Source organism: Malaya genurostris, chromosome 3 (assembly GCF_030247185.1).
Source record: "Malaya genurostris strain Urasoe2022 chromosome 3, Malgen_1.1, whole genome shotgun sequence".
NCBI lineage: Eukaryota > Metazoa > Arthropoda > Insecta > Diptera > Culicidae > Malaya > Malaya genurostris.
In genome coordinates, this window is record NC_080572.1 from 111,062,638 (window position 1) to 111,089,829 (window position 27,192).

The window sequence follows — 27,192 nt, forward strand, 5'->3', positions numbered from 1 at the left end:
TTGCGTCGTCTCAAAACTTACCTCAGGTCGACAATGTCTGAAGAGCGGCTAAATGGTTTAGCCTCACTCAATATTCATCGCGATGTCGAGGTGGATACCCAAAGAGTTCTGGAAAAGTTTTTTTCAGTACCACGCAGAGTTAACCTATTGACGAATTTTAACTGAACACTTTAATACAATAGAATGCCTTCATTTGAACAAAAAGTTCTATTTTTTATCAATTTATAAACTGACAAAACTTGAAACCCTCCTCCCCTCCCCCCGCCCCATGAATGATTTCTGCGCACGAGCCTGTAAGAAATCGTTTCACATTGTCAATATTGTGGATGAGGCGCCATTCCGCCTTTTGGACACCCCCCTCTCCCCTTGGAAACCCCCCTCATGAATGATTCCTGCGCACAGACCTGAGATGTATAAAAAAATGAATGTGTAAATAATATATTTCAAAGTATTTGATGAAAGTATCCGATTTTGGAACCAGAGCCCATTGGCCAGGTACATTCCTGATTGTGAACATTGTTTACTGATGCAAATGACTTCTGAATTAAAACATCTCCAAACATAACTGTGTAAGTACTGTACGTTCAGATATGCATACATTTAAGTTACGTATCGTGAACGTGGTTTCTAAAAAGAAAGGTTTCATTCGCTTAAGTCAATTAAATACTTAGAACGAACTGGCTAAACTTTACACGAGCACGGACTAACTGAAAATGACTTTTTCTCTTTTCTATGAGATTCCTGCTTAAGGTGAAATGTAGCGGAATGCGAAAATCGCGTTTTTGATCAATTATTCAAAAACTAGACCGATTTTCGAAAAACCAAAAAAACTTAAGTTTTCGAAATCAAATTTATCATAAATAAGTATTCTTAGAATTTTGAAATTTTGCTTTGCCGAGCCGTAATTGGTTTTTGAAATGTATAAACGGTTACTGTTCCGTTCCACGGGGGTGATTTTAGAACTGAAAAGTAGTGTTCATAGCAGAATTTCACAAAGAATCTGAAAATGCAACTCAAAATTATAAAATTTTAGCTAAGACAACCGAAATTTGAAAAAGTTTACATAAACTTTTCCGCATTTTTTTTATTGCTTGCGCGCTGCTGTTTCGTATTGAGGTGGTGTGAGAAATGCACGGTGGGCACGGTGGCATTATATCGTGAGCAAAAAGTACAGGGTGATTTTTTAAGAGCTTGAGAACTTTTTTAAACAATAAAACGCATAAAATTTGCAAAATCTCATCGGTTCTTTATTTTAAACGTTAGATTGGTACATGACATTTACTTTTTGAAGATAATTTCATTTAAATGTTGACCGCGGCTGCGTCTTAGGTGGTCCATTCGGAAAGTCCAATTTTGGGCAACTTTTTCGAGCATTTCGGCCGGAATAGCCCGAATTTCTTCGGAAATGTTGTCTTCCAAAGCTGGAATAGTTACTGGCTTATTTCTGTAGACTTTAGACTTGACGTAGCCCCACAAAAAATAGTCTAAAGGCGTCAAATCGCATGATCTTGGTGGCCAACTTACCGGTCCATTTCTTGAGATGAATTGTTCTCCGAAGTTTTCCCTCAAAATGGCCATAGAATCGCGAGCTGTGTGGCATGTAGCGCCATCTTGTTGAAACCACATGTCAACCAAGTTCAGTTCTTCCATTTTTGGCAACAAAAAGTTTGTTAGCATCGAACGATAGCGATCGCCATTCACTGTAACGTTGCGTCCAACAGCATCTTTGAAAAAATACGGTCCAATGATTCCACCAGCGTACAAACCACACCAAACAGTGCATTTTTCGGGATGCATGGGCAGTTCTTGAACGGCTTCTGGTTGCTCTTCACTCCAAATGCGGCAATTTTGCTTATTTACGTAGCCATTCAACCAGAAATGAGCCTCATCGCTGAACAAAATTTGTCGATAAAAAAGCGGATTTTCTGCCAACTTTTCTAGGGCCCATTCACTGATTTGCAAGCGTTGCTCGTTAGTAAGTCTATTCATGATGAAATGTCAGAGCATACTGAGCAAATAATAATGCATGAAAATCATAACCTCAAAAAATCTGAGCAAATACTAATGCATGAAAATCCTAACCTCAAAAAAATCACCTTTTACATATAAAATCATGACGCGAATTTATGCAGCATTGGGTTTTGTGTTGAAATAAAAACGAGTTGAATACAATAGAATGGATATTGTAAGATATCGTTTATTTTATAAGTAACTGTCATTTATAATGCTAATAATGTCCAATTCTGTTGAGTTCACTGCATTGATGTTGCTGAAAATATAATGCTTGGCTGTGTAATATCGTATAACAGGTATTATTTTAGATTGTAGCAATTTTTATAGCAAAACTATAACTTCATCATTGACAAGCTGCTGAATGAAATGAATACTAGCCAAGTATTATCGTTCATTAACCTGTGATACAAACAATAATAATAAACAACTCGAATAAACGTCGGCAAGCAAAGCAAAGTCTTGGTATTACATTTATTGTTGAATATGACCATTTGTTTCAACAGACTTCGCAGCCAAGGAGTGGCGGAACCGTATTGGGAGAATACTGAATCCACACCAGGAAAATGTCTGGGTTTGGAAGTCTTGGAATTACATTCCTTTTGAGAAATTTTTTACAAGTAACCCACTGCGCTCAATCATTGAAAAAAGTTCTTATTTCTATGTGTCCGTTTTTCTTGGTATGCTTTGTGCGACGGTACGTTCAACTGAAGCGGATAAAATTTTGCGCGCATTTTATGACGCTACATTTCACCTTAAAGGACTATTCACACATTTCAGTTCCGTGACGGTTCAGAGAAAGTGCTCTTAGTGCGCCGTCAGTGTTCTTTTTTTGTCGGAACCCTTCCGTTCCGTTTCCGTGCTGTTTCCGTTCCGGCACAGCAAATGCAGTGCCATACCGACTTCAGTGGAAATAAAAAAATATCGGTAACGACGAATTTGAGTTTGCCGGACAGAAGCTACACTGACGGCTAGCTGCACTGAAACGGCACCGTGCCAGATAGGTGTGAATGCGCGCATAGAAAACAAATGAAATAATATCAGTATCCGTGTACGGTGTGGTGCCGGCACTTAACCGGACCGGATATGTGTGAATAGTCCTTAATGATTCTAAGCTGCATCTCTGCAATCCTTCTTGTGACCGGTCGATCGGTGTGAGAATATGGTGGGCTTGTGTTTTTCATCCGGTCACGTAGCGCTGGTGTAGCACAATCCGAGTAGTCAAGTCTAGTCAAGTTTAGCAAGTCATGTTAAGGTACCAGCGTAACTTACTTTTCAAATATGTTTCGTATATCATGTATGATGGATATTGAAAATGTTATACCTTCGAATACAAATTTCGTAATATATGTAAGCATGAAATTGAGAAAAACTGAATACTACACAGCACAAGCACGTACCCAGAGGGGGGCCCGAGGGGCCCTGGCCCCTCCTGAAATCAGAAACAGAAACAAAAAAAAATGTTTGATACGAGGCGAACAGTGTCAAAACTGAATAAAATGAAAATTAAATACGAAACAAAACAAAAGACAATAATAATAAGACACCTAACTGTTCTGGATGCCTGGAAAATGAGAGTGCGCGAGCTTACCATAGTTGAGCAAGATTCTGCAAAATAGAAAGGACTGAAAAGACGAGTGCAAGTGCACTTCGAGTACATGTTTGGCTGGATCCATTATTATACGCCAGAGAAATAAATGATTACCCGACAAATAAATGAAGTCGTCGCGGCATGAGTACCTGAAAGGCAGGCTACTTGGAGTACTAAATTGATTAAAGACCGAAATCGCTGTGAAAGGGCCTTACATGAAGCACATGAGCATCGCTACCATAGTTAAAATCAACGGTTGAGTGCTCCAATTACTTGCTCATCCACTTTGTTCACCTGATTTGGCCTTCTTGAACTGTTATCTTTTCCCAAACCTCAACTCATCTCTGAGAAATCGATGTGAGTTTCGTTTTGGAATTTTCGACCGCTACTTCTGGAACCTGATACCGAAACCTGTATAGCTAAAGTAAGTTTGTATGGCCATCAACTAATATGACCAACAAATTTAGAAGATGCTTTTAATTCTCCACGAATCGAAGTAAGTGATCTATCTCGGACCACTTCTCAAAATTCATCACAAGTCTTGTGGTTTTGTGTGCTCTAAATGGACATTTAGAAGGTCATGTGGGATTGAAATGGCATGACAGTAAACGTTAAGAAATGTAATACAATAACCTTCTCTCGGTCATAGTCACAAATTTGATTTATATACCTAATAATGATAGTTCCAGTGTAAAAGTTCAAGGTGTCTGTTAAAAACGCCGGCAAATCACGCACCGGAAATTATCTACTTAAGCAATCTTCAATAACATTATTTTTTCATTCTGATCCCCTCCCGAAACCAAATCCTGGGTACGGGCCTGACATGCATTTTGTTTTCTCTTAAACCAAAATTGTGCCAATGAATTACAGTTCGTTGTAGAAACGTTGCTATCCTCACGTGATGCTTAAGTTCAAATACTGCATTGAATCCACTAGAGCATTTAATACGGCCTCACTCAAGATGCTTCACTTTGTGTCACGGAAGTGAACATGATTCGATTAAATCCATGACAAAAACCCCTTCTTAATCCACCTAGGGGAATGGTAATGCCATTCTCTTTATTCAAAATAGTCTCATGATTATTTTTTTTAATTTTATAAAATAATTTCTGATACTAATTTTTGCTCATTTTTGACACCAATTAATTCAGATTGATTCGAGTATCATGTTTCATTGTTTCTTGTCACATACTCGGCATCGTTTGTCCAATCAAGCGCTTGGCATTTGTGTTACCTATTTATATGAGAAGAGTGATGCTAATCTAAAAAAAACCCTTCTTAATCCACCTAGTGGTGTGATAATGCCTTTCCCATCTTTCATAACAGTCTCATGAAAATATGTTTCATACTTTTATTAAATAAATTTTTTGAAAAAGTAGACTTTTTGGGACTTGGAAAAAATATGAAAATTTTTCTATGTCCCAGAAAGTTGATTTTTTCAAAAAAAATTTTTTTTGAGGTGACACTAAATTTCGTCCGATGTCCGATTTAGCTCATGTCCGATTTATCGCATGTCCGATTTAGCTCAAATTTTGCATGAAGGCTTTGTTCGAGGTGCTTAAACTTTTGAGCACTAGAGCTTAACGAAAATAGAGGTGATCCCAAAGTTTGTAAAAATCGGTTCAGCCATCTCTGAGAAAATTGAGCGTGTTCAAATACAACGCTTTTTGTTGGTTACGTCACTTATACAATCATATCTCCGGAACCAAAAGTCACAGCTATTTGATTTTCGAATTTGATCAATGGCCCGACAGTAACTTTCAAACGAGCCCAAGTTTGTTAAAATCGGTTCAGCCATCTCTGAAAAAATTGAACGCGTTCAAATAGCTTCGAAAAGTGCACACACACACACACACATTTTCCGATCTCGTCGAACTGAGTCGAATGGTATATAACACTACGGGTCTCCGAGGCTCCGTTCGAGAGTCGGTTTTTCCAGCAATTCTAATTCCTTTCTATAGAGAAAGGCAAAACCCTTCTAAGTCCACTTAGTGAAATTTTCAAGGGGAGGGGGGGACAAGAGCGCTTTACGAAATTAGAGGTGCTCCCAAAATATACATCAGAGCGATAAAAAAACAACGTGTCGGTTACGTCACTTATACCATTATATCTCCGGAACCAAAAGTCACAGCCATTTGATCTTCGAACTTGATCGATGGATCGACAGTAGCTTTCAAACGAACATAACTTTGTTAAAATCCGTTCAGCCATCTCTGAGAGCATTGAGCGCGTAATATAACACTATGGGTCTCCGAGGCTCCGTTCGAAAGTCGTTTTTTTCAGCAATTGTAATACTTTTCTATAGAGAAAGGCAAAACTCCCATGTTTGGCTTCCGTTCAGTTCATCAGCCGTGCTTGAGGCAAGCGGTTTTTAAGTGCTTGCCGCTAGCACACCGTCAAGCATAGACATTTTCCAGAGCCACCACTCCACACTAACGGCTAGATTAGCCTTTGATGCTTATCTTAGAACAAGAAAAACGAGGGAAATTGAGAACACCGAAATCAAACGATACGAGAGATGAAAGCAGTTTATGAAATACTTCTGAATCAGTCCTCTCGCATCCAGCGCTGCTGGCTCTACGGTATCATTTACTAGTATCACAACATGATTTTTATTGCCTTTTCCTGTTCATTGTTTCCGGACCAAATTCTATTCACGCCATTTTTTTGTGGTAGCGATTGGTTAGAGTGGTGCATTTCGACATGCCCTTAAAACGGATGGTCAATTTGTTACCGATTCATGAGAGCCCTCGAGTTATATCTGTCATATTGAAACACATTGCTCCCTCTTTAAGTCTTGTGATGATTTATGGGAAAACAGCGTGAAAACGATTTATGAAGTATCACAGTCACCGAAAATCTCATATTTAGTAATCGAATAAAAATTCTAAATGCAGTAGTTTATTGAAAATGAAAAAAAACTCAAAACTAAGTTACAGGTGTCAAAGATATCAGACGGATACGCAAAACTATTTCTTCGAAGTTAACATAAGATCTATATATCTGATTCATAATTCAATAGAAGTAAAACATCAAAACACCCTACCATAGGGCACACTGTAGAAGAACATTTAGCAATTTGAAGGTTTATTGTTTGTTCTCTGCAGTATATCTTACTTGATTGTAGCATTTGTTTGCTCAGGCTTCCGTGCACAATGTTCTCTGCTAGCATGATATCCCCGCAGGCAACGAATTATTCGTTGGGCTATTATTTCAGATCTACAGGGTGGTACCATGGCATCAATTTAGTAATAGATCGGAGACTAAAGAAACGAAAGTAGGCCAGATTTTCACGTCGATAGCCGGTGTTCAGGATGGTGGGATGGACTGACGTTATGCATCCCAATTCGATCGAAATGTCATCGAATCGACCATGTTTCGAATTATGATTTTCGATTCAAACTCGCTTATCAAGCTTCGTTCGAGTTCAGACGGAGAAATATAAGGTTATCGAGATGATTAGGTATACCAATATATTAGATATTAGGTATACCAAGTATACCAATTAAATTGAGCTCTGAATCGACTTAACTCGTTGGAAAAGGTTCAAAAGCTATATTGGCATCGACTCCTATTAAGAATACTTTTGTTTCTAATTAAGGGTATTTTCCGTCAGCATCATACTTAAATAAATCATTGTATATTTAGTCCGTCTCGCATATTATTTCAAAAGAACATTATGCAGAAAATTAGAAACTGTAAACAAATGTTTTGGTTCAATTTCGTCTCATTTGCGCGTCACTCGATATGTGGAAAATTTTATTAGAATTATAAGAAAAATGTAGATAAGATGCTTAAACTGAACTCTTCTGGTAGTGGTTAAAAGTTGATTTTCATAAACTTTTATATTATTCACCTTTTCATTTGTAATTTTTCGTTTTCTTCATCAACCAAAAGTACCTGGCTAGTTCCGAATACACAAGAATAACAGCAAATTTTAAAAGCCCCGAGTGACAAAAATTGTACTAACTTAATGCATGAAAAACATGATAATATCAAAAGCTTATCTATAGATAGTGAACAAGTTTCGTGGAAGCTTATAACTGCAACATCGCATACATCCTCGTCTTCATACCTAAGTAATAATTGATAAAGTTGGCTGTAGTTTTTGTGTGTCTCATTTCTCGAAAGGACAATGTATGGAACACTTGTAGAACTAATTTGATACTATTATTTTGCCGAAGGAAGTATGTTGATACGTTAAGGCGTTTAAGAGTAATGCAATGTTTTTGAGATTTTTGAAGGTATTTTTACAACTAATTTAAATAAGTTAAAAAAATAACACCCTCCCAATTTATCCTAAATTTTTACTTGTATTATGACCTTTCAAGAACCGCATAGGATACATTTTTATCAATCTGGCATCTAATGAATATTGATATTTGATGCTTGACTAGTTTTTGATGAAAAAATAATCATAACTTCTTACTGGTAGCTTATATGAAAAAGCTTGGTTAAACAAAATTGTGCGTATTATTAGTACAACAATTCTTCTGAAGACAACTTTTCCGTAGAACGTTTCACAAAAAAGATAGAACAAATAGAGTGAATTTTCAGGAGCCACCCTACTTATCCGGGAAAATTGATGTAACTCGATCAAATAAAAAGCTACAGAGGTGCTTTTTTCTGCAAAGTTGCTCAAAATAATATTTCCTACAACTTTATTGTACAACAAAATCATTTTTGTTTTCAATTAAGAACGTTAGATTTTAGATTTCAATCTAAATGAGGACCACCCTAGTAACATTTTTCATCAAAAGGAGCGCCATTTGATTACAAACAACTTTTGTGAAGACACCAACTACAAAAAACTAATATTTAATAGTGAAAATATTTTTGTCACGCTAATTTCCCGTTTCGGATCACTGTGCATTGGTCTTAAAAACCAGTGATCGCATACTCGATCGTCAACCTACGTGAATTTTTATCATCAATAGAGCCACAGCACTAGCTGTGCAATTGCTGGAATATTCTAGAACAGATTCGAAAATTATCACGTATTTTCATTGGAAGAATCCAATCCAACATCCTCATCTTTGTTTGATTGATTTCTCATTCGTAAACTATTTCACATTGAAAACAAACGAAGAGAGATGAAACATTTTCGTCTTTTACTTCAACAAACAGAGTATCAATGCCAACGTCACTTATTTCCCTATACAACAAGATGAAACCAAATAATCGTCTGTAGGTAAATAGAATTTTAATACTCTTTGTTTCTTCAATATCTCTGTGAAGTATGACTATCAAGAGAGTATAAAATATGACATATCAAAGTTATTACACTGTAGAACCTCTTTGAAAACCAAAACTATTATTGATACGAGAACCAACAGGTAGAAATAATTGTGAATCGTTTCTCGAAATTTCGGTTTACCATCGACATTGTAAAGTATATGGGAGACCTGGGTTAAACCGGACAGATTAAATATCTTATTTACCAGCCATTATTACGATCCATTATACGCGCTTTACCTTTCATTTTCTTCGCGCTCATTAAAATATCTTGAGATTTGGCACCCTACTTTATTCGTTCTTCATTTTTATGTGAAATTTTAGAGTCCAGTTAAATCCCGCGGTTCCTGAAACATTGGATTTTAGATTGGTCACTTCTTCGCGACTGGTGGAAGTTGTCCATCAATGTCAACTTCCCTTTCTGAGCAGCCTAGATAGCCGTGTAGTGTCGGTAGCGGTTTCCCAACTGCCTAAGAATAATGCTACGGCCCACCTGTACCGGTGGTATGAGTCCACCAAACAGGTGAGTCGTGTGGCATCCGGCGGAATTATTTTCTACCAAGAATTGATCCACTGGTTTCCTGTTCCATGTCGTAAAAGGCCACAAAAATTAAGGTGCATTTCCGTGTCGAGGACTAAATGGCTGCAGGAGGTTAAACAATGCAGTCGTGTACGGAATATCTTGGGGTTTTCCCTACTGGATACACACAATGCTTAGCAATCGATTTCTTTGTTCATCGGCAAGCAGAGATTACAAAGCTAAGTGTCAAAGTGGTGTACTATCCCCACTTTTATGGAACCTAGTCGCCTTGGATTTCCGACTTATGGTTTTGCCGACGATTATCATATATTGATGACCAGTATAAGCATTTCCACTCTCTTTGATTTAATGCAGCAAGCACTGCGATCTGTTCAACAATAGTGTTGTCAGGTAGGATTATCTGCAAATTCGGGCAAAACATCAATGGTGCTTTTCACTCATCGTAGGATAATCACAGGAGCTCGTTCAGAGCTTCTGTTCAGAGGTCACTGTGGTTGATCAAGTTAAATACGTCGGGGTTATTCTTGATTCAAAACTGAATTCTGCTCACATTGACTTCAGGATTAAAAGAGCTTGCATGGCTTTCGGCCAATGCAGACGAGCTTTTGGAAAATCATGGGGACTCAAACCCAGATGCATTTATTGTATCTACACAACTATTGTTAGACCAATTTTAGCATATGGATGTCTTGTATGGTGGCAGAAATGAGAAGTCGCGACATTTCAGTCAAAGCTAAATCATCTCCAAAGGATGGTCTTAATGGCGATGACAGGAGCATTCACGGCAACTCCTACTGCTGCTCTAGAGGCGCTACTGTGCATTAAACCACTACATGTGTTCCTAAAACAAGAAGCATTATCTTGTGTATACCGTCTTAAGGTTACAGGGCTTTGGATCAGCAGAGGATCTGTGGTAAGCTTTAAAAACACTCAGTTCGAATGATTCACGGTCGAATTTAGTGATCGCATGTCGAACTCAAATTGAAGACCTTAGCATCTCAAATGCTGTTTACTTCTTATGGGTAACCATCTCCTCTGTGTGACGAAAAGCAAGCAAAATTTCTCCCCTCGCACTGACCACTTCAACGAGAGCTCTTCTCTTTCACATTTATACACCACAGTTGTATAAATGGGGCACGCATCATGAGTGCGTTTGTTCATTTCCTTTTACCTCCTCCACTGAATCGCACCGAAGTGCTAGAGCAAAGCTAATAAATTCTCTGAGGTGGATGCAGATACTTTCACAGAGGTGTACACGCCGGTGAGCACTCTGGTGTATGGTTTGCGTAGAAGAAGTGCGGGACACGCAAAATCAGCAAAATAAAACAATTTATCGTTAAATTTTCGGTTTTCATTGCAAATTTTCCATAGCAAAGCCAGATCTACTCTCTATTAATTGAATTTCACAGAAGTGTTCGCTCACCATCACGCGCCAGTGATCACTTGGGTGTATTTAGGTGAGAGCACGTGAGAGCGATTCGTGCGAAGAGAATGTTATTCCCTCGCACCAGCTTCTTTCAACACAAGCACGCACTCAAAGTCTGTCTGTCTGGACACTGAGATGAAGTGCGCTTTCCTCTTTGTGTGGAGCGGAGCAAATGTATCCGTAGTGTTTAATTGAAACCTACGCCCTGGTGTATCACTGAAGTGAAATGGCATCTTTGCTGGAAATGAATGGTCTGATGAGTTTTCTAGAGCTATGAGAATGTTTTCGTTGGCCGGAATCAGCTTTACCACTTTCAACTAGTTGGATAAATCACAAGATTCGTTTTTGGGCTGCATCCAAAGATTCCAGCAAAAGGATATTCTCTCGTTTCTCACCCAATGTGATAAGGAGCCATAGTCAGAAGGGTTCATCGTTCTTCCTGGAGTGAATGAATTCTTTCTGTATTCACCTTAAAAAGGGTTTAGCAGATTGTTTGGCATCCTTTATGGGGTACCGAATTTACCGAATTTCTGCTCGTACATACTGCGAATCGTTCTGTATTCTTCCGGGAGTGCAAAATGGTGTCGCTTTTGTAAAATCTCTAAATCCTCTCGGGGGTTGGAGATTTTATTAACTGTGCATCGTTCATCAGAAAGAACGCACATAGTAACAAACCTAAATAGGTCTTACAGCAGACTGTTCGGGACCTCGTAGAGGTTCAGAATTTACTTCTGCTTCCACTAAATGTGATCCCCAGCAGATTGTTCAGCATCCCTTAGGGGTGCAGAATTTACTTGTGCTTTTTTGTGTTTTTGTGTCGTTAATACTCCCCACCCTCATAGTCCAAACCTTACCATTTCCCTTCAATCCTTCCCTCTAATATATCCAAATACCAAATACCATTTGAGTCAATTTGTTCTGATTCCTGATGTGAAATTTTATAGTCCGGTTAAATCCCGCGGTTCCTGAAGTATTGGATTTTGGATTGGTCACTTCTTCGCGACTCGGTACGAAAACTAATGTACATTTTTCCAAATCACAAATTAGGAATAGTACCTGAAGGTTGAAGCTACACAACGGTAGAGACATATCGGGTAAAACCCTAGTTGTAATGGATTTTTTTCGATTTCCAAAAAATGTCCGGTTTAGCCCCAGTCTCCCCTACGAAAATCAAAAATGAATGAAAAGGTAAACGAGAGAAATAACACAATTTTGAAACTACTGTTCCGCTTTTGTCGTTGACTGGACGTGGATCTTGTTCTCCTAATTTGCAAGCGAAGCTGAGAGTGTCATTTTTGTGGTCTATATCAATGTAAATGACTAATATTTGAGCCGCACTGAAATATCAGTTGAAGTTCCACATTGGAATGCAATTCATTATTTTACTATGCTAATAAAAAGGGCAAGAGATAGGATTTTATTAATAGAAAATATATTTCAATCTAACTATTTCTGCGCATGTTACTAGTAACAAAACCTCCTGGATAATTATCTTCAGAGTTTGTGTTATAGGCGAATAAATATTTAATATACAACAGTCAAATTCTTATCAGCCTTCGTCCAAAAACGCAACAATTTCATAGGAAAAAATCTTGTACATTGCTTTCAATTTCAGTTTTAAATAACTGGTTACAGAATACTATATTCAACTAGCTGAATTACCCGACATTGCTCGGAAATGTTTCGTGACAGCAAGCCCGAAAAAAAATCTAGAAATTGTACTGCCCATTGAAATAATCTGATTGTTATGAAACACAACTTAGACGGCAATCCGATTGAACAATACTCCGTTCATGTTCAGATGGCGAATGATCAGAGTCCCATCTCAGATCTCTCAATAATCATTTGTTTTATGTTTGAACCTTTTATTAGGAACATTTTCTCAATTTACATAAAAATGCACCTTGATTGTATGATTTCGTCAATTCAGATCAATGTTGAGAATACCTATTCCATCTCCCTTTTGTGAATATTTTTGTAAACCTCACCTAGTTGCTGGAAATATGCTGTACTTGTAAAGAAATACCAATTTTCGTAAAATTCGATCAATTTTCCCTTACACTTTCCATGTTCGGGCCTCGGGGCACTTGCTACACTCCCTCACCCTCAAAATAATCTTATAATCTATTTTGATTTAATTTTCTTTTTGTCAGTGAACTCACTACAGATCCCCTCCCTTATCCTGAGTAGTGTAGAAAGTATCTGTGTTTTTTAAAAATATCGATTGCCACCTTTGGTACTTGTGCCAAACTTGATGGCGATTCGTTTAGCTGTTTCGTAGTTATGCTGAGGCATAAATACACTCGCGTTCATAGACAGAAAAAGATTGTTTTTCCTTAGTTCATTGAACTCCTCGGTAAAATGGAACCAGATCTTTTGAAATTATTTAAAGAAAATTGCGTTGCATTCAAATAACCAACAGCAATACTATCTTCTACAAACTTGAAACTCTTGCCACTTTCTTGTTTCACAAAAAATGGGAGATGAAAATTTATTTTCAAAAATCCCTCCTTCTAGTCTAAATGTCGATTCGCTTCAAACTATATAAATTTCTTCATTTACCCCCATGTTAAAAACACTTGTTACACATTCTTCCTTTTGAAAAATTCCTAATGATCATCTCTGGAGAGCAAGAAGTATCTGTGCCAAATTTGATAGCAATATTTCAGTAGTTTCGGAGTTGTGCCGTTACAAACATTAAACTCTTTTTTTAGAGGCACTTACTACATCCACCCCACACGAACCCTTTAATCATATTTAAGTTGCGCAAAAAGTATCTACGGTCTTCAAAAAGTACCGATTCTCGTCAAATTAAATAAATTTCTTCATGCCCCCTGTTAAGAACACTGGCTACGCTCAATCCCCCATAAAAATACCCTTACAACTATCTCGGAATAAGCATCAATGCAAAATGTGATAGCAATACGTTCAGTAGTTCCGGAGTTATGCCGTTTCATCCCCTTTTTACAGGCACTTGCTACATCCACCCACATATATATATCATATATAAGGTATGGAAAATGTTTGCATGGTCTTTAAAAATTATCGATTCTAGTCAAATTTTAGGCATTTTTTCATGATTCCCCCTGTTAATGATATTTGCTACGCTTCCTCCCCTATAAAAATACTTTTATGACTATTTATAAAGAGCAAGAAATACCTGTGCTGTTTTATAACAATTCGTGTAGTAGTTCCGGAGTTTTGCCCCCCCCCTTCACCCTTATAATCATATCTAAGTTGTGCAAAAAGTATCTATAGTCTTCAAAAAATACCGATTCTCGTGAAATTAGATAATGTTTTAAATAACCCCCTTTGTTAAGGACACTTGCTACGCTCCTTTCCTCCTAAAAAAGTTTATAAACATCTCTAAAGAGCAAGAATCCGTTAAATAATGCCGGAGTTATGCCATTTCAATCAATACAACCCCCTTTTTGAAGACACTTGCTACATCCATCCTCCATATAATCATATATAAGGTATGCGAAAGGCTTTTAAGGTCTTTAAAAAATATCGATTTTCGTCAAATTATATGATTTTTTTCATAACCCCCTGTTGATAACACTTGCTACGCTCCCTCCCCCATAAAAATATTCTTATGATTAACCCTGAAGAGCAAGAAGTGTATGTGGCAGGTTCGATAGCAGTCCATACGGTACTTTCGGAGTTATGGTGTTACAAACATTACACCCCCCTATTTAAAGACACTTGCTACATCCACCCCCGTATAGTCATACCTTAGGTATGCAAAATGATTCTGTGGTCTTTAAAACGTATCGGTTCTCGGCAAGTTATATGAATTATTTCTTGAAAGACCCCCCCCCCCCTTTTGATGACACTTGCTACGCTCTCTCCCCCCATGGAAATATTCTTATAACCATCTCTGAAGAGCAAGAAGCACATGTGCCAGGTTTGATAGCAATCCGTTAAGTAGTTCTGGAGTTATGCCATTACAAACTTACACCCCCCTTTTTAAAGGCACTTGCTACATCCACCCTTAGTTAATTTTTTCATGACCCCCCCTTGTTTACGACACTTGCTAGGCTCCCTTCCTTATCAAAATACTCCTTAAACCATCTCTGAAATGCAAGAAGTACCTGTGCCAAGTTTGGTGACAATCCGTTTAGTAGTTCCAAAGTTATGGCGTTACAAACATACAAACTTACATCCATTTAAATATATATATGTATATATATATATATGTATATATATGTATATATATATATATATATATATATATATATATATATATATATATATATATATATATATATATATATATATATATATATATATATATATATATATATATATATATATATATATATATATATATATATATATATATATATATATATATATATATATATATATATATATATATATATATATATATATATATATATATATATATATATATATATATATAGATTATTGTTAATCAAGCTGACCTTTGTGGATAATAAAAAAAATGAATTATCAGAGGCTCTCTTGAATTTTTAAACCCAGCGTCGATTTTAAACACGTGAAAGATATAATACAACAATGATAATGTGCAATTAAATTACTCATCCGTAGTTCCATGTTCACTAAAGTGGAAGTCTTTTATTATTCTGCACATGTACTATTCCGCCGACTCTATTTACCGTATGCGTGATATCGTTTGCACAACAGCAAAATTATGCCAAGGTGGCATAAACCCAAAACAAATTTCAAATTCGTATGAAACATTAATGCTATTAAATTTTCCAATATATCAAAAGCTGTAGTTCGAATATTGAAATATTTTAAATGAGAAATAAACTCTCCAGAATGTTTTGAAAAAGAAGTGCTTCTAGATATATTTGATTACTAAGACATTTCAAACGCCGTAGGAGTGTTCCGATCAGGCTTCCCAGCAGTACTGCTTTTCAATGACATCCGCCACGAGATAGCATGAATTGTCTGAGCGCAAAATCGAAAGCCCAGTCTACAATATGTGTGAAGCATATGCCGAACTGTAATGGCAACAGCGCTCGCATACCTAAATGAATGCTGTCACTGAGACAGTTTGTACTCGCCAGATTGATGAGAGTATTCTATCCGGAGAGTAGTCAAACCGAACGGGCTGTTTGTATCCTGTTTCTTTATGTTCGCTCTTTCGCATGAACTGTTACGGCGACAGCCTTTGAAAATCGAAGACATCCTTTGATTTTTAGGGAATTACTGTTACGAAGGGCTGTCGCGAGCCGGCTGTCTCATCAATGTCTCTTGAAGTAATAAACCGGCTGTTTCTGGAGACGAGCTGTGGTTAAAAGTGCGCTCGTACTATTTCAGTTGCCTCAATGAAACGGTACTAGTACATACGATTGCGTTGTTGGGATTACCTTTGCAGGAAACATTAGGGTTTCATTACAACACATTACCATTGTGAAATATAGAAATTGTTTTAGATTTATATATACTGTCAGCGAAGGCAATGAATTTTAATAACTAACGAATATTTAAAGATAAACACTGAGTTTTGTGTAACGGCTCATATATCTGAATTTCTAAAGTATTGATCCTTAGTGCTTCCTTCTTATTCCTAAAGAAACAGATACACTTCCATTCATCAATAATACTCCAAAAATGTCTTATGCACCTTACTCTGAATAATGACGTTTTGATTTTTCGATCGAATCGTAGCTACTTTTCTCAACTATTTAATTATTTAGTGTATTTAACGTTACTCCACCAATTGTCGGCACACTTTGGTACCCGTGCCACACCGATTTCGTTGAAATTATAGAATATGATACTCTCAACGAAAATAAAGTGTTTGGTGCACTTTGAACAGTTTTCGACCATAAAATTGAAAAGACAACTTTTATGTTTATATGTGAACAAGTGCTTTCAGATTTTCGATGAAAGTGTTTTAAAAAAATATAATGAAATCATTATGTTTCCCAAAAGCATCAATTTTTTTGGTTTACCCCAAACTTTGTTACAAATTTAAAATTCTCAATTGTTCTTTTTCACATAAGAATAAATCAACTAATAGCTTAAATTTATTTAAATTTAGTTGTTCATTTAACATTCACATAGATTTTGCCAGCAGTTGAAGGAATGAGAATATGAAAACGTCGAGTTCTTTATTTGTTACGACCTTTGAGAATCGATCTTCAATAAACCTCTTTTGTTTTCATAAATTTCTCAAAACTATGAAAATAAATTTATAAGTTTTTTTTATGGAATTCAGTGCCTATTAATATAGCTTCATTGCGGCTTAAATTGACTTTCCCTTTGCTATCATTGCAAGTTTCTATGTACTCCCAGGACCTTGTAATTGAGCTCTTTTTCGTTGAGGTAGTAGATCTTTTAGTACCATCTACACAAATACAGGGTCCGCAACCATGAAGTTGATTGGGGAAGCCCTCAGATAAAAAGTAGTTCAACAGATGGTTGTTTATGTGTTTTCACTGATGGTGCACATTAATAATTTTCGTTTCTTGAATGGATCGAGAAGAAAAGTTCTGAAGATATTTTCAAATCGCAAATCATTTGATTAAAATCTCTGAATTTATGAGGTATTTTAGATGAGACTGACGTAGTCATTCTGAAACCCGAATTTTGAATGGCCTCGAAAGACATGTGTTATGTACCATTCGACTCACTTCATTAAACTTTTAACGTAATAATGAGCCCGGGGGAACGATTGATATGTGTGCCTCAACTAACTACTAACTTAAATACCATTATTTTACTCTGTGGGTTCCGTCAAGGACCTCCTAAGACTGTGGGCCCGGCGGCACGTGCCCCCACTATCCCTTTGTAAAAGGGGCCCTGGTAGAAGTATGCTTGTATGTGTGTGTGTGTGCATGGGAACATTGACCGACTTACCCAAACACTGGGTTTTGTGGCTCCATAGCCTTCCATTTAGTTTCATCCATATCTAACTTCTTGTTTCGAAATTAAGGGATGATCGGTACCAAAACTGGGAATTTAAAAATTTAATTTTTGAATTTTAAATAAATGACAGACAAATTTGTGTCATATACTGCTCTTAAATTCTGTTTCTCCTAGGATAACTAAAACAATGAGTTTAAACTTAATTGTGGTCGTTCACCGGGAATTTACACCTACATTTTTCTGAACATAATTTCTTTTCAGAAAGAAAACTGTTAAATATGTGCAATGAACTCGGCTCTCAGAATGTTTCACTATTTAGTTACAATATTTATAGTTCCAAACGTTTGATTTTTTTTTTAAATGCGGACACAAGCTACTTAGCCAATTAGACTTTAGAAATTTTTCGACATTATTAGACTTGTGACTGTGGAAGTCGGATCCGAATTAAATTCGATAGTTCGCTTTGCTATTCACGAATAACTTTTCTTTTCCGATCCCATGTTCGCCCTAGAAGTTCCGGAAATGTGAGAGCGTGAGAGCCGACTCAAACAGAAAGTCTAAAATGTGTACGAGAATTGTAGCAAACGCATATAAACTGGATGTGCTGTTTGAAATTTCAATGCACCGCATCTTCTTCTGCGTGCGGCTCGTAATTGCAACATCTACATTTCCCAAATTGGATTGAGCGTAAAATTGAGGTTATATTACTCAAGAAAGACATTATTACATAACTTGGGGAATTAAAACTTTTTTTCTTAATAAAACAAAATAAACATTCGAATCTGTTACGGGCAACCATGCTACATTCCATGCTTGGAAACATGTTTTTTGGAAGAACCGGAATTTTTCACTCAGTTTTTGCATTCAAAGTTTTGTTTTACGGTACCTGAAAATAAGATGTTTCTAAATGATTTTTGCCTTGCAAATTCCGACTCCAAATTTTGCACTCAAGGTTTTTATTCGATTGGTGGTTCAATGTACAACTTAACGAACTTAACGAGCCAACGATCTTTGATTTGAATATATCTTTCGCTACGAACATTTATTTACCGTTTACATATAAATCTAAAATCTGATTCGATTGGCTTATACACTCTTGTATAAGGAGCGATCGCGCCTTTACTATCCTGAAGGAAGAGATAAAGAGGATGAAAATAATGCTTCACGCACATCAGTACGCGCATACACTATGAATGTTACAGCCCACAAACCGAACTGTCTCAGCTGTTGAAATACATTGCTCTTTAATTATGAATATAATTTCTTGAAAACTAACTTTTCTTTCTATGGAATTTCATTGATCGATCGATCGATTCATAGAAGATCGACCAAAATATAAAAATTAACATTCATTAAAACCAAAGTCCGTTCTTCAATCCGTTTCGTATTAGTAGTTTCGTATATTATTAATTATCAATTATATTGTTATCAATGCCTTAACAACGGTGACTGCTATGCGCAATGATCAACCGCTGCGCAAAGCAATCACCAAAGGCAAAACTAAAAACCCACATGCTTGCCTCGAATCGTCATATCAAACCTAGAGAAATATATTCGACCACACCGGCTACTGTCGCAGACCTGGTCAAGGGAGAGTGATATTTTGCTCTCGACAGAAACAACGCAGTGACTGATACCCGAAGTTTACTGTCGCAACAGCGAGAACTTCATGCTTCTTCGGCTGTCGTGGACCACGACAAAATGTCTTGAGATGGAATGAACTGTCGAACGAATTGAATGACGGCAACGTTGGCTGTACAGAACTATTTGTCTAAGGGCTGTCGTGATGAAACCTATCACAAGGCTGTCATGGAAAGAGTAGCATGACAGCCTCAATAATAATGTCGCGCGGCGGTACATTTGGGAAGCCTGGTTCTGATGGACCATGATAAGGATCTTATACCGAGAAAAGAGAAGACAAGTATTCGCCAAGGTGGTAACAGGTCCTTCGAGTAGAAAATCCAGATCCGATTTTGTAACGAATCGACGGTTCAGGATTGGAAACGTCATACTTCTTCTTTAAACCATCGCGTCAGAAATTTGAGCCGGGGATATAGGTGATCTGTTTGACGATACAAGAACGACAAGTGACGTGAAGGATGATGATTCTCAAGTACTGTACTGACATGATTCGTCATTACATCCCGGACCGGAACCTCGGGTAGTTTACCTGGGGCCCTAAGGGAATTCTTCAACTCTGACCTAGTGCTCCGCAAATCCAATACGGCGACAATGATTTGTTGGTGTAATGTCGTCGATGTAATGGTTTGACTTGAGCCATATGAAAAAAAAAATCGCGAATCACGTCCCTGAACCAAGGCTTCGTAGATACCTTAGCGATAATGAATGTAGCCATCGCCCCAATTCCCCATTGCTTAAAGAAGTTTGCCCACTATAGAGAGTCTTTTACGAGGGACGCAGAAAAAAAACCATTGAAGCAGATTAGTTTTCCTTGAATATCACCTTCTAATGTGCTTTCCTTAGCTGAGGAGTGTTCCTTCTCATTACCCGGAATGGAACAATGCGAAGAGACCCAGATTAAATAAATTAAATAGAATCGTCCAGATTGAGCTTTCAAATGTTACCTTGTTTCATATTTTACACTCATCAGTTTCGTCAATGTAGTGTTGTGAGCGAAAGTGACAAATTTTCATCTTTGTAATAGCGGTCAAAATAAACTTATTTTTAAATATGAAGATAATTTTAAACTTAACTTCCCTATCTGTTCATGATGTTTGAAAGAATTGTTATGAAAAAACTTGTACATGTCAATCGAAATACACCATTATTTATGTTTAGGTAGCAAAGGTAGCATCCGAACAAAACCATTTTATTTGCATGCTCAGCTTAGTTCCTGTTTTCCAAGACCGCTAATGAATATCTCAACTAATGCAACCCTTTGATCTGTTTACTTTTTGTGTGTGGTTTGCATTGAATTGTTGAGAATCCTGCTTTCTGTTTATTTTCCTTGTCATTCGGTAAACCGTCAACGTTTGTTCTGTGCAAGCATTCATCATATCCATCCTAAAAAAGTTTCTTCTTTTTCCATTTAACATAAATACGAAGCGCGCAAAACTATAACTAACACTAAACCGCTTCCAGAATCTCATCTGAGAACCACAACCAGCACAGTAGCTTCCACCACGATCGTTGGCATGCTACAAGCGGCACCGGAAAATCTACTGAAAAAGGGTAAGGAACAAACGTGAAACGAAACAGACGGGTATGCAACCGCTCACCACGTAAAAAATGAACATAACAATCCCGGTGTGGGAAAAACAATGTCAAGGAGCGTTGCTTTGCCGGAGGGTTGAAGCGACAATTATTGACAACTCAACGTCCAATACAATTAATGCACTTCACAACCAAGCAGTTCATACTTCATCTTATCAGTACTGTGAAGAATCATTTCTAATTCAAATTAGGCAAATAGAAAATACGAGCTATGAAATACAAATCAAGTTAATTAACGAGTGGCAGTAATTGTCGCTCTACCTCTACAATTTCGCGGAAAACCAAGTACGGCAAATCAAAACAACAGCAGCATCAGCAACAACACAACAACAAAAACTTCACCAAACAAAAAGTACGCCTTTCGTTTGTTGGTTTTAATTTCGTTCCACGTTCCTTTATCTTTGCCGTTATTTCTTGTGTTCTCATGTCTGAACTGGGTTTTTAATTTGCATTCAGTGTTTATTTACAATGCTTTCGTTCTGCACTATAAGGACGACTTTGTGTTCTGTACTAGTTCTCTTTTTTCGTTGTTGTAACACCGAGTTTCCTAGCCGGGGAACACTTTTACTGCTACTAGCTGTGCGCGCTGAGCCAAGGGAGTAGATATAAAATGGTTTCACATTTATAAATCTGCGGCTTTTGCCGGCATTTGTGCCTTTCAGAATGGTCTAGGGCGAAATAGGCGACAACGGCAGAAAAAAAAATCTGCGGCTTTTCTAATTACGGGAACGGCAAAACTACAATGCAACGTAATTTTTATTTTATTTTTATTTATTTTTTGTTACAGCCGATCTGGAAGAAAGAAATGCTGAGGGTAACCAGGGTAATGAGATTTTTTCATTCGAAATTCGTTGAATATCATTGCTTTTATTTCATACAAAAAAAAGTCGTTTTCTTTGAGAAAAATAAGCCTAACACTAACCCATTTCATCAGTTACTTACTATGAAGAAACGAAAGCTCTGAATGGTAGAAGTAATCATTTGATTTAATCGTACTAGCAGCACCGGAAAGACTTATATTTGATATCATAATTGTATACTTGCTTGGACACGGGCTCACCTGTCCGCGTACTGACTTCCTCATTCAGAGTGAGTCGCTAAATCTTATACGAGAGCATCTTCATAAAAAGAATTACCACTTCGGATGCATCCGAAAGTTTTTTTTATTTAAAGAAAAAAGATGCTGGAATTGAAAAGAGTTGCTTTTTCCAACTTTCCTTGTTATACGATAACTTTTAGAAAATTCCATAACGTTATCGAGTACTAATTATACCATACTATTCGTACTTTGCGTACTTGCTATGCGGAGGATATGCGCACGGTTTCGTTTAAGTGGGTTAAATTTTTTTTCTGTATTTAAGAGGTTTTGATCTATAAACTGGTTCGCTTCTGAGCAAGGTTAAGTTTGTTTTTAGCAACAATTATTTATCTGATAATTACTGAAAACTTTAAGCGCTCGAAATGTGGGATCTAATTTACCATTGAAAAGGATACCATCTTAATCAAAATTAAATTTTTTTATAACCATGCGAAAAAAGTCATAAAATCACTTGAAAAATCGACTAGTTAAAATAATCCCGGTACTCACTTCATTTTCTCAAAGATGCCTTGACCGATTTGCACAGAGTAAGGCACATGATTAGAACTTGGTGTATTATTATTATTATCGATACCGAACGTAGTATAAAACTTCTGACTGACTTGGAAGCTGCTTAAAACCGAGTTTGATGTATGTTACGTCACCGATCATAGTCCAACACTTGTGTTTCGTCACAACAAGAACCTTCCGCACTTTTCGGCCACGGAATCCTGCTTCATGTGCCGGTTCGGATGCACGACTTATATCATTTTATGTGAAGGATGCTCTGCACCTTCAGGTTACATCTCGGATCGAAAGACCGGGGATGGCACCTCAACACACTGCTGCACAGCTGACAACCCTGGTTCCAGTGTTTTCCTCATTCAGAGTTTCATGGTAGGATTTGAGCACTCGAAAAACCGTTATTTTCGGCATCTTCAGCGCTTTAGCCAGCTTGGAATCGAACCACTCTAGATTTTCCAGGTGTTTTCGCGGATTTTTTTTCCATCTAGATTCATTGAACGTTATTTCTCAACACGATCGATTACTTTGATCGAACAAAATACGGTCAAAGATTTTCAATTCTCAACACTAGAGGCGTTCTAGCGAGATGGCGCACCAATTTAAAGACTGTCCCAGAAAGTATGGACGCATTTTTATTTCGCTGTAAATAATTCACAAGTGTTAGATATTCAAATTTTCTTGCGAACGTTCCTCATTAAATTCCGTACAGACTTCTTGGCGACAAGTTTAGACACTTTTTTCCAATCTTTCGAACTGTTGAATGGTTTCCGGTGCCGAGACATGTTTCCTAAGATGTGCCTTCGTTAATGCCCAAAACTCCTCAATTGGTCGAAGTTGTGGGCAATTTGGTGGATTCATGTCTTTTGGGACGAAAGCGACATTTTTGGTAATATACCATTCTACCGTTGATTTCGAGTAATGGCAAGAAGCAAGATCTGGTCAGAAGACAACAGGATCCTTGTGGCTTCGAATCATGGGTAGAACTCGTTTTTGTAAACATTCCTTGATGTATATTTCGCTGTTCATTGAAGCAGTGGTGATGAAGGGTTTCGAAATTCTACCGCAGCTACAAATTGCTTGCCAGATCATAGCTTTCATACCAAATTTTTCGACTTCAATCAATGTCTCGGACTGGTTTAACACTTGCCCTTCTCGCACCGTATAATATTTTGGTCCCGGCAAGGATTTGTAATCGAGTTTCACGTAGGTTTCGTCGTCCATGATTATGCAGTTCAAATCTTCAGTAAGAATCGTATTGTACAGCTTTCGAACCCTCGGCCTGATCGATGCTTCTCGTTTCGGACTACGTTTTGGTTTTTTCTGCTTCTTATAGGTTCGAAGATTCAAACATTCTTTAGCACGAAGAACATTTGACTTCGAAGTGCCCACTTTTTTGGCCACATCCCGAACTGAAACCTCCTTCTTTTACTCGAACGCCTTCAGTATATGTTTATCCAACTGAAGGTTAGCAGGACCTTTTTTTTCGACCCGTTTTCGGGTTATCCTCAAAGGTGTTATCCTCACCGAACTTCCTGATTGCATTTCGCACGGCTTTTTCACTTACTGCTTCCATTTTTGCTATCTTTCTCAGTGACAGTCCGCGTTCTGTGCACCATTTGTACACAATTTTTCGACCTTGTTCTGCTGATAATCCACGCATTTCAAAACAAACTAATGAAAACGAATAAACAACCGTACAAGTGGTTAGAGAAGAGGACGCAGCCATAAAAATTGACAGATTCTGAACCATTGCAAAATGGCAGCGGTTTTTGGTTGCGTCCATACTTTCTGGGACAGTCTTTACTTTTAGTCAATCTGGAAACCCTGGGCAATCAAAAGTCTACGAAGCAGTAACATCGATTTGACAGAGAGAAATGGATTGATTTTCACAAACTTAAATTGATACTCAGGAAAAATTCGGTTCTACTTAATAGACCCAGAAGAAAAAAAATTATCTACCCATTAAAAATGGTTATAAAACTTTTCATTTATTTACCCGAAACGTCATGACTAACAATCTCTTAACAGTGCTAAGTCTGTTCAAGCATATTTCGTAAGTTCTTTTATTTATTTATTTATTTATTTATTTATTTGTTTGTTTAATTTTCACAAATATCATTCAAAATCATCTATCATGCCCGTCAACTAAAACAAACTACTATTGCTATCACTACGATTTTCTTAACCTCTCGACTATTTTCTCCTGCAGGACTGAATGCCACCGACGGAAACAGTGCAACGGCTCTTCCAGTCCAGATGCGCACCACATCCAGCCTGATAGTGACCCTCGTGACGATTGTACTCATTTTCACGTCCACGATTTTGTAGATGAACTTCAAGCAGTACACCGAGGTCGAGATTCGTGATCGATATTTGCATATACATTTTGTCCGTAGATAAACATTGAAACAACTAACGCGTGGCTCGAAGCTACGAATAGAAAGGGATGAACATAGTTGACCCCGACTGTAGAGTGGATGTGATGAACGTGTCCCGATTGAGCAGAAAATGGTGTGTAGATATCGTAGGATTCGCGTCGTTGTGTTGCAGCTAAAACAATATGGTACTAACTACTGCTACTAATATAGACGCTTTCAAGAGTGCTTGCGAGTCATGGAAAAGTCTCATGTAAAACAAAGATGTCTCCTGTAGTCGTACATAAGTGTTGAATCGTGCTAGTTTTTATCGATTACCATCTATCTATAGGGTTTAAGTTAATCGCAGTCATTGTTTACATATTAAGCAGATTTCATTTTTTTGTTTCACACTCCTGATACCAAAGCTAAAACCAAAGTAATCATCTTGATACCTACTAAATGGCAACAACCAACCAAATTCGAAGCATACGAAACGCTAAATAGTCATTCGAGAGTAAGTAGTTGAATGTTTTATATAGATTTTTTATGTGTGTACAGCAAAACTGATCTCATCAAAAACAATCTGAAAGAGATCTGATTTTTGGTGGAAACTAATGGGAATTTGTCCGTTGTCGGCTAGCAAAAAATAACAGCTAAATTTACAGTCGAGAACGAAAAAAAATGGAAACAATTATTGAAGTATTTTACAACAAGAAGGAAGTAAAAATATGATGCCTTATGAAATATATATAAAAAACACACACTTTTTTAAGACACCGAAAAATTGAGAGCGCGTGAAAGTAAATTGAATGGAATTACCAGAACTATTACTATGTAAGAAAACGTAATTTCAGAAAATTGTCCCGTTCCGTGTTCTAAAGAGAAGAAAAACCGACGCAACCTAAGGGGAAAAAACTAAAATGGCGAACAAACATATGCAACTATATATATATAGTCATAATAAATTTATATATTTAAAACAGTAGTTTAAGTGATGAAAATTAATATCGAAGAAAACAACCAATTAGCGAATCGCCTGTTTAATCCGAAACTATTTGCAGCCAGTTCTTTAGATACTGTAAAAAAGCAACCGAACAAAATACTTATTTTTCGGTTTTTCTTTTTGTAAAATGACAGCGAAGAATACTATGATGTCCGGAATAAAGAGCAGTGATATTCGAAATATACAAAACAATAGAGGTTTTCACTCCAACCATATCACAGTCACATGTTCATTATTGTTACTGTTTCTCCTTCATTGCAGAGTGATTGGTACAGTGTGAAAGACCCGTGAGTTAATGTAATATTAATACATGGTACACCCAAACCTCCGTTTACGAACACTTTTTATACGTAACCTCTTTTTACGTACCTCTTTTTACGAACCAAATCCCAAACAACGTAAACTTTTTTTACGAACCAAATCCCAAATAACGTAAACTTTTTTTACGAACCTACTTCGTAAAAAGAGGTTTTGTCATTCATCGAAAGTGATTTCCGACTCCATGGAAACTACTACAATATTGGTATTTTTGGAACGGGTTTAAGGAGTAGATTCCGGAAAATGATGTTTGACATATTTTGGAAATCCAAGATGGCGACTTCCGGTTGATTGATATTCCTTGAAAACCCATACAATATGGGTATTTTCGGAACGGAATTGATGAGTAGATGTCAGAAAACGATGTTTGAGGTAGTTTTGAAATTCAAGATGGCGACTTCCGGTTTGTTGATATTCTTTGAAAACCTATATAATATGGGTATTTCCGGAACGGGGTTAATGAGTAGATGTCGGAAAATGATGTTTGAGGTGGTTCTGAAATCCAAGATGTCGACTTCCGGTTTATCGATATGCCTTGAAAACCCTTGCAATATGGGTATTTTCGGAACGGAGTTGATGAGAAGATGTCGGAAAATTATGTTTGAAGTGGTTCTCAAATCCAAGATGGCGACTTCCGGTGTGTTGATATTCCTTGAAAACCCTTGCAATATGGGTATTTTCTGAACGGAATTGATGAGTAGATGTCGGAAAATTATGTTTGAAGTGGTTCTCAAATCCAAGATGGCGACTTCCGGTGTGTTGATATTCCTTGAAAACCCATACAATATGGATATTTTCGGAATGGAATTGATGAGTAGATGTCAGAAAACGATGTTTGAGGTAGTTTTGAAATTCAAGATGGCTACTTCCGATTTGCTAATATTCCTTGAAAACCCCTACAATATGGGTATTTTCGAAACGGGGTTAATGAGTAGATGTCGGAAAATTATGTTTGAAGTGGTTCTGGAATCCAAGATGGCGACTTCCGGTTTGTGGATATTCCTCGA

General features: G+C 37.2%; 1 protein-coding gene across 6 annotated transcripts in view; it reads left to right on the forward strand.

Moving 5' to 3' along the window:
- LOC131437905 (uncharacterized) overlaps nucleotides 1-26,053 on the forward strand; it is a 307,910-nt gene extending 281,857 nt beyond the window's left edge. For 2 of the 6 annotated variants that reach the window (XM_058607561.1, XM_058607565.1), the window contains 2 exons: nucleotides 20,773-20,862; nucleotides 24,717-26,053. In XM_058607561.1, coding sequence (XP_058463544.1) covers nucleotides 20,773-20,862; nucleotides 24,717-24,835 — 209 coding nt within the window. In that variant the 3' untranslated portion in view covers nucleotides 24,836-26,053. Of the gene's footprint in view, nucleotides 1-20,772; nucleotides 20,863-21,691; nucleotides 21,728-24,716 lie in introns of all 6 variants that reach the window. The other 4 variants (XM_058607562.1, XM_058607566.1, XM_058607563.1 and 1 more) reach the window with 2 other exon arrangements.
- The last annotated feature ends 1,139 nt before the right edge of the window (nucleotides 26,054-27,192 follow it).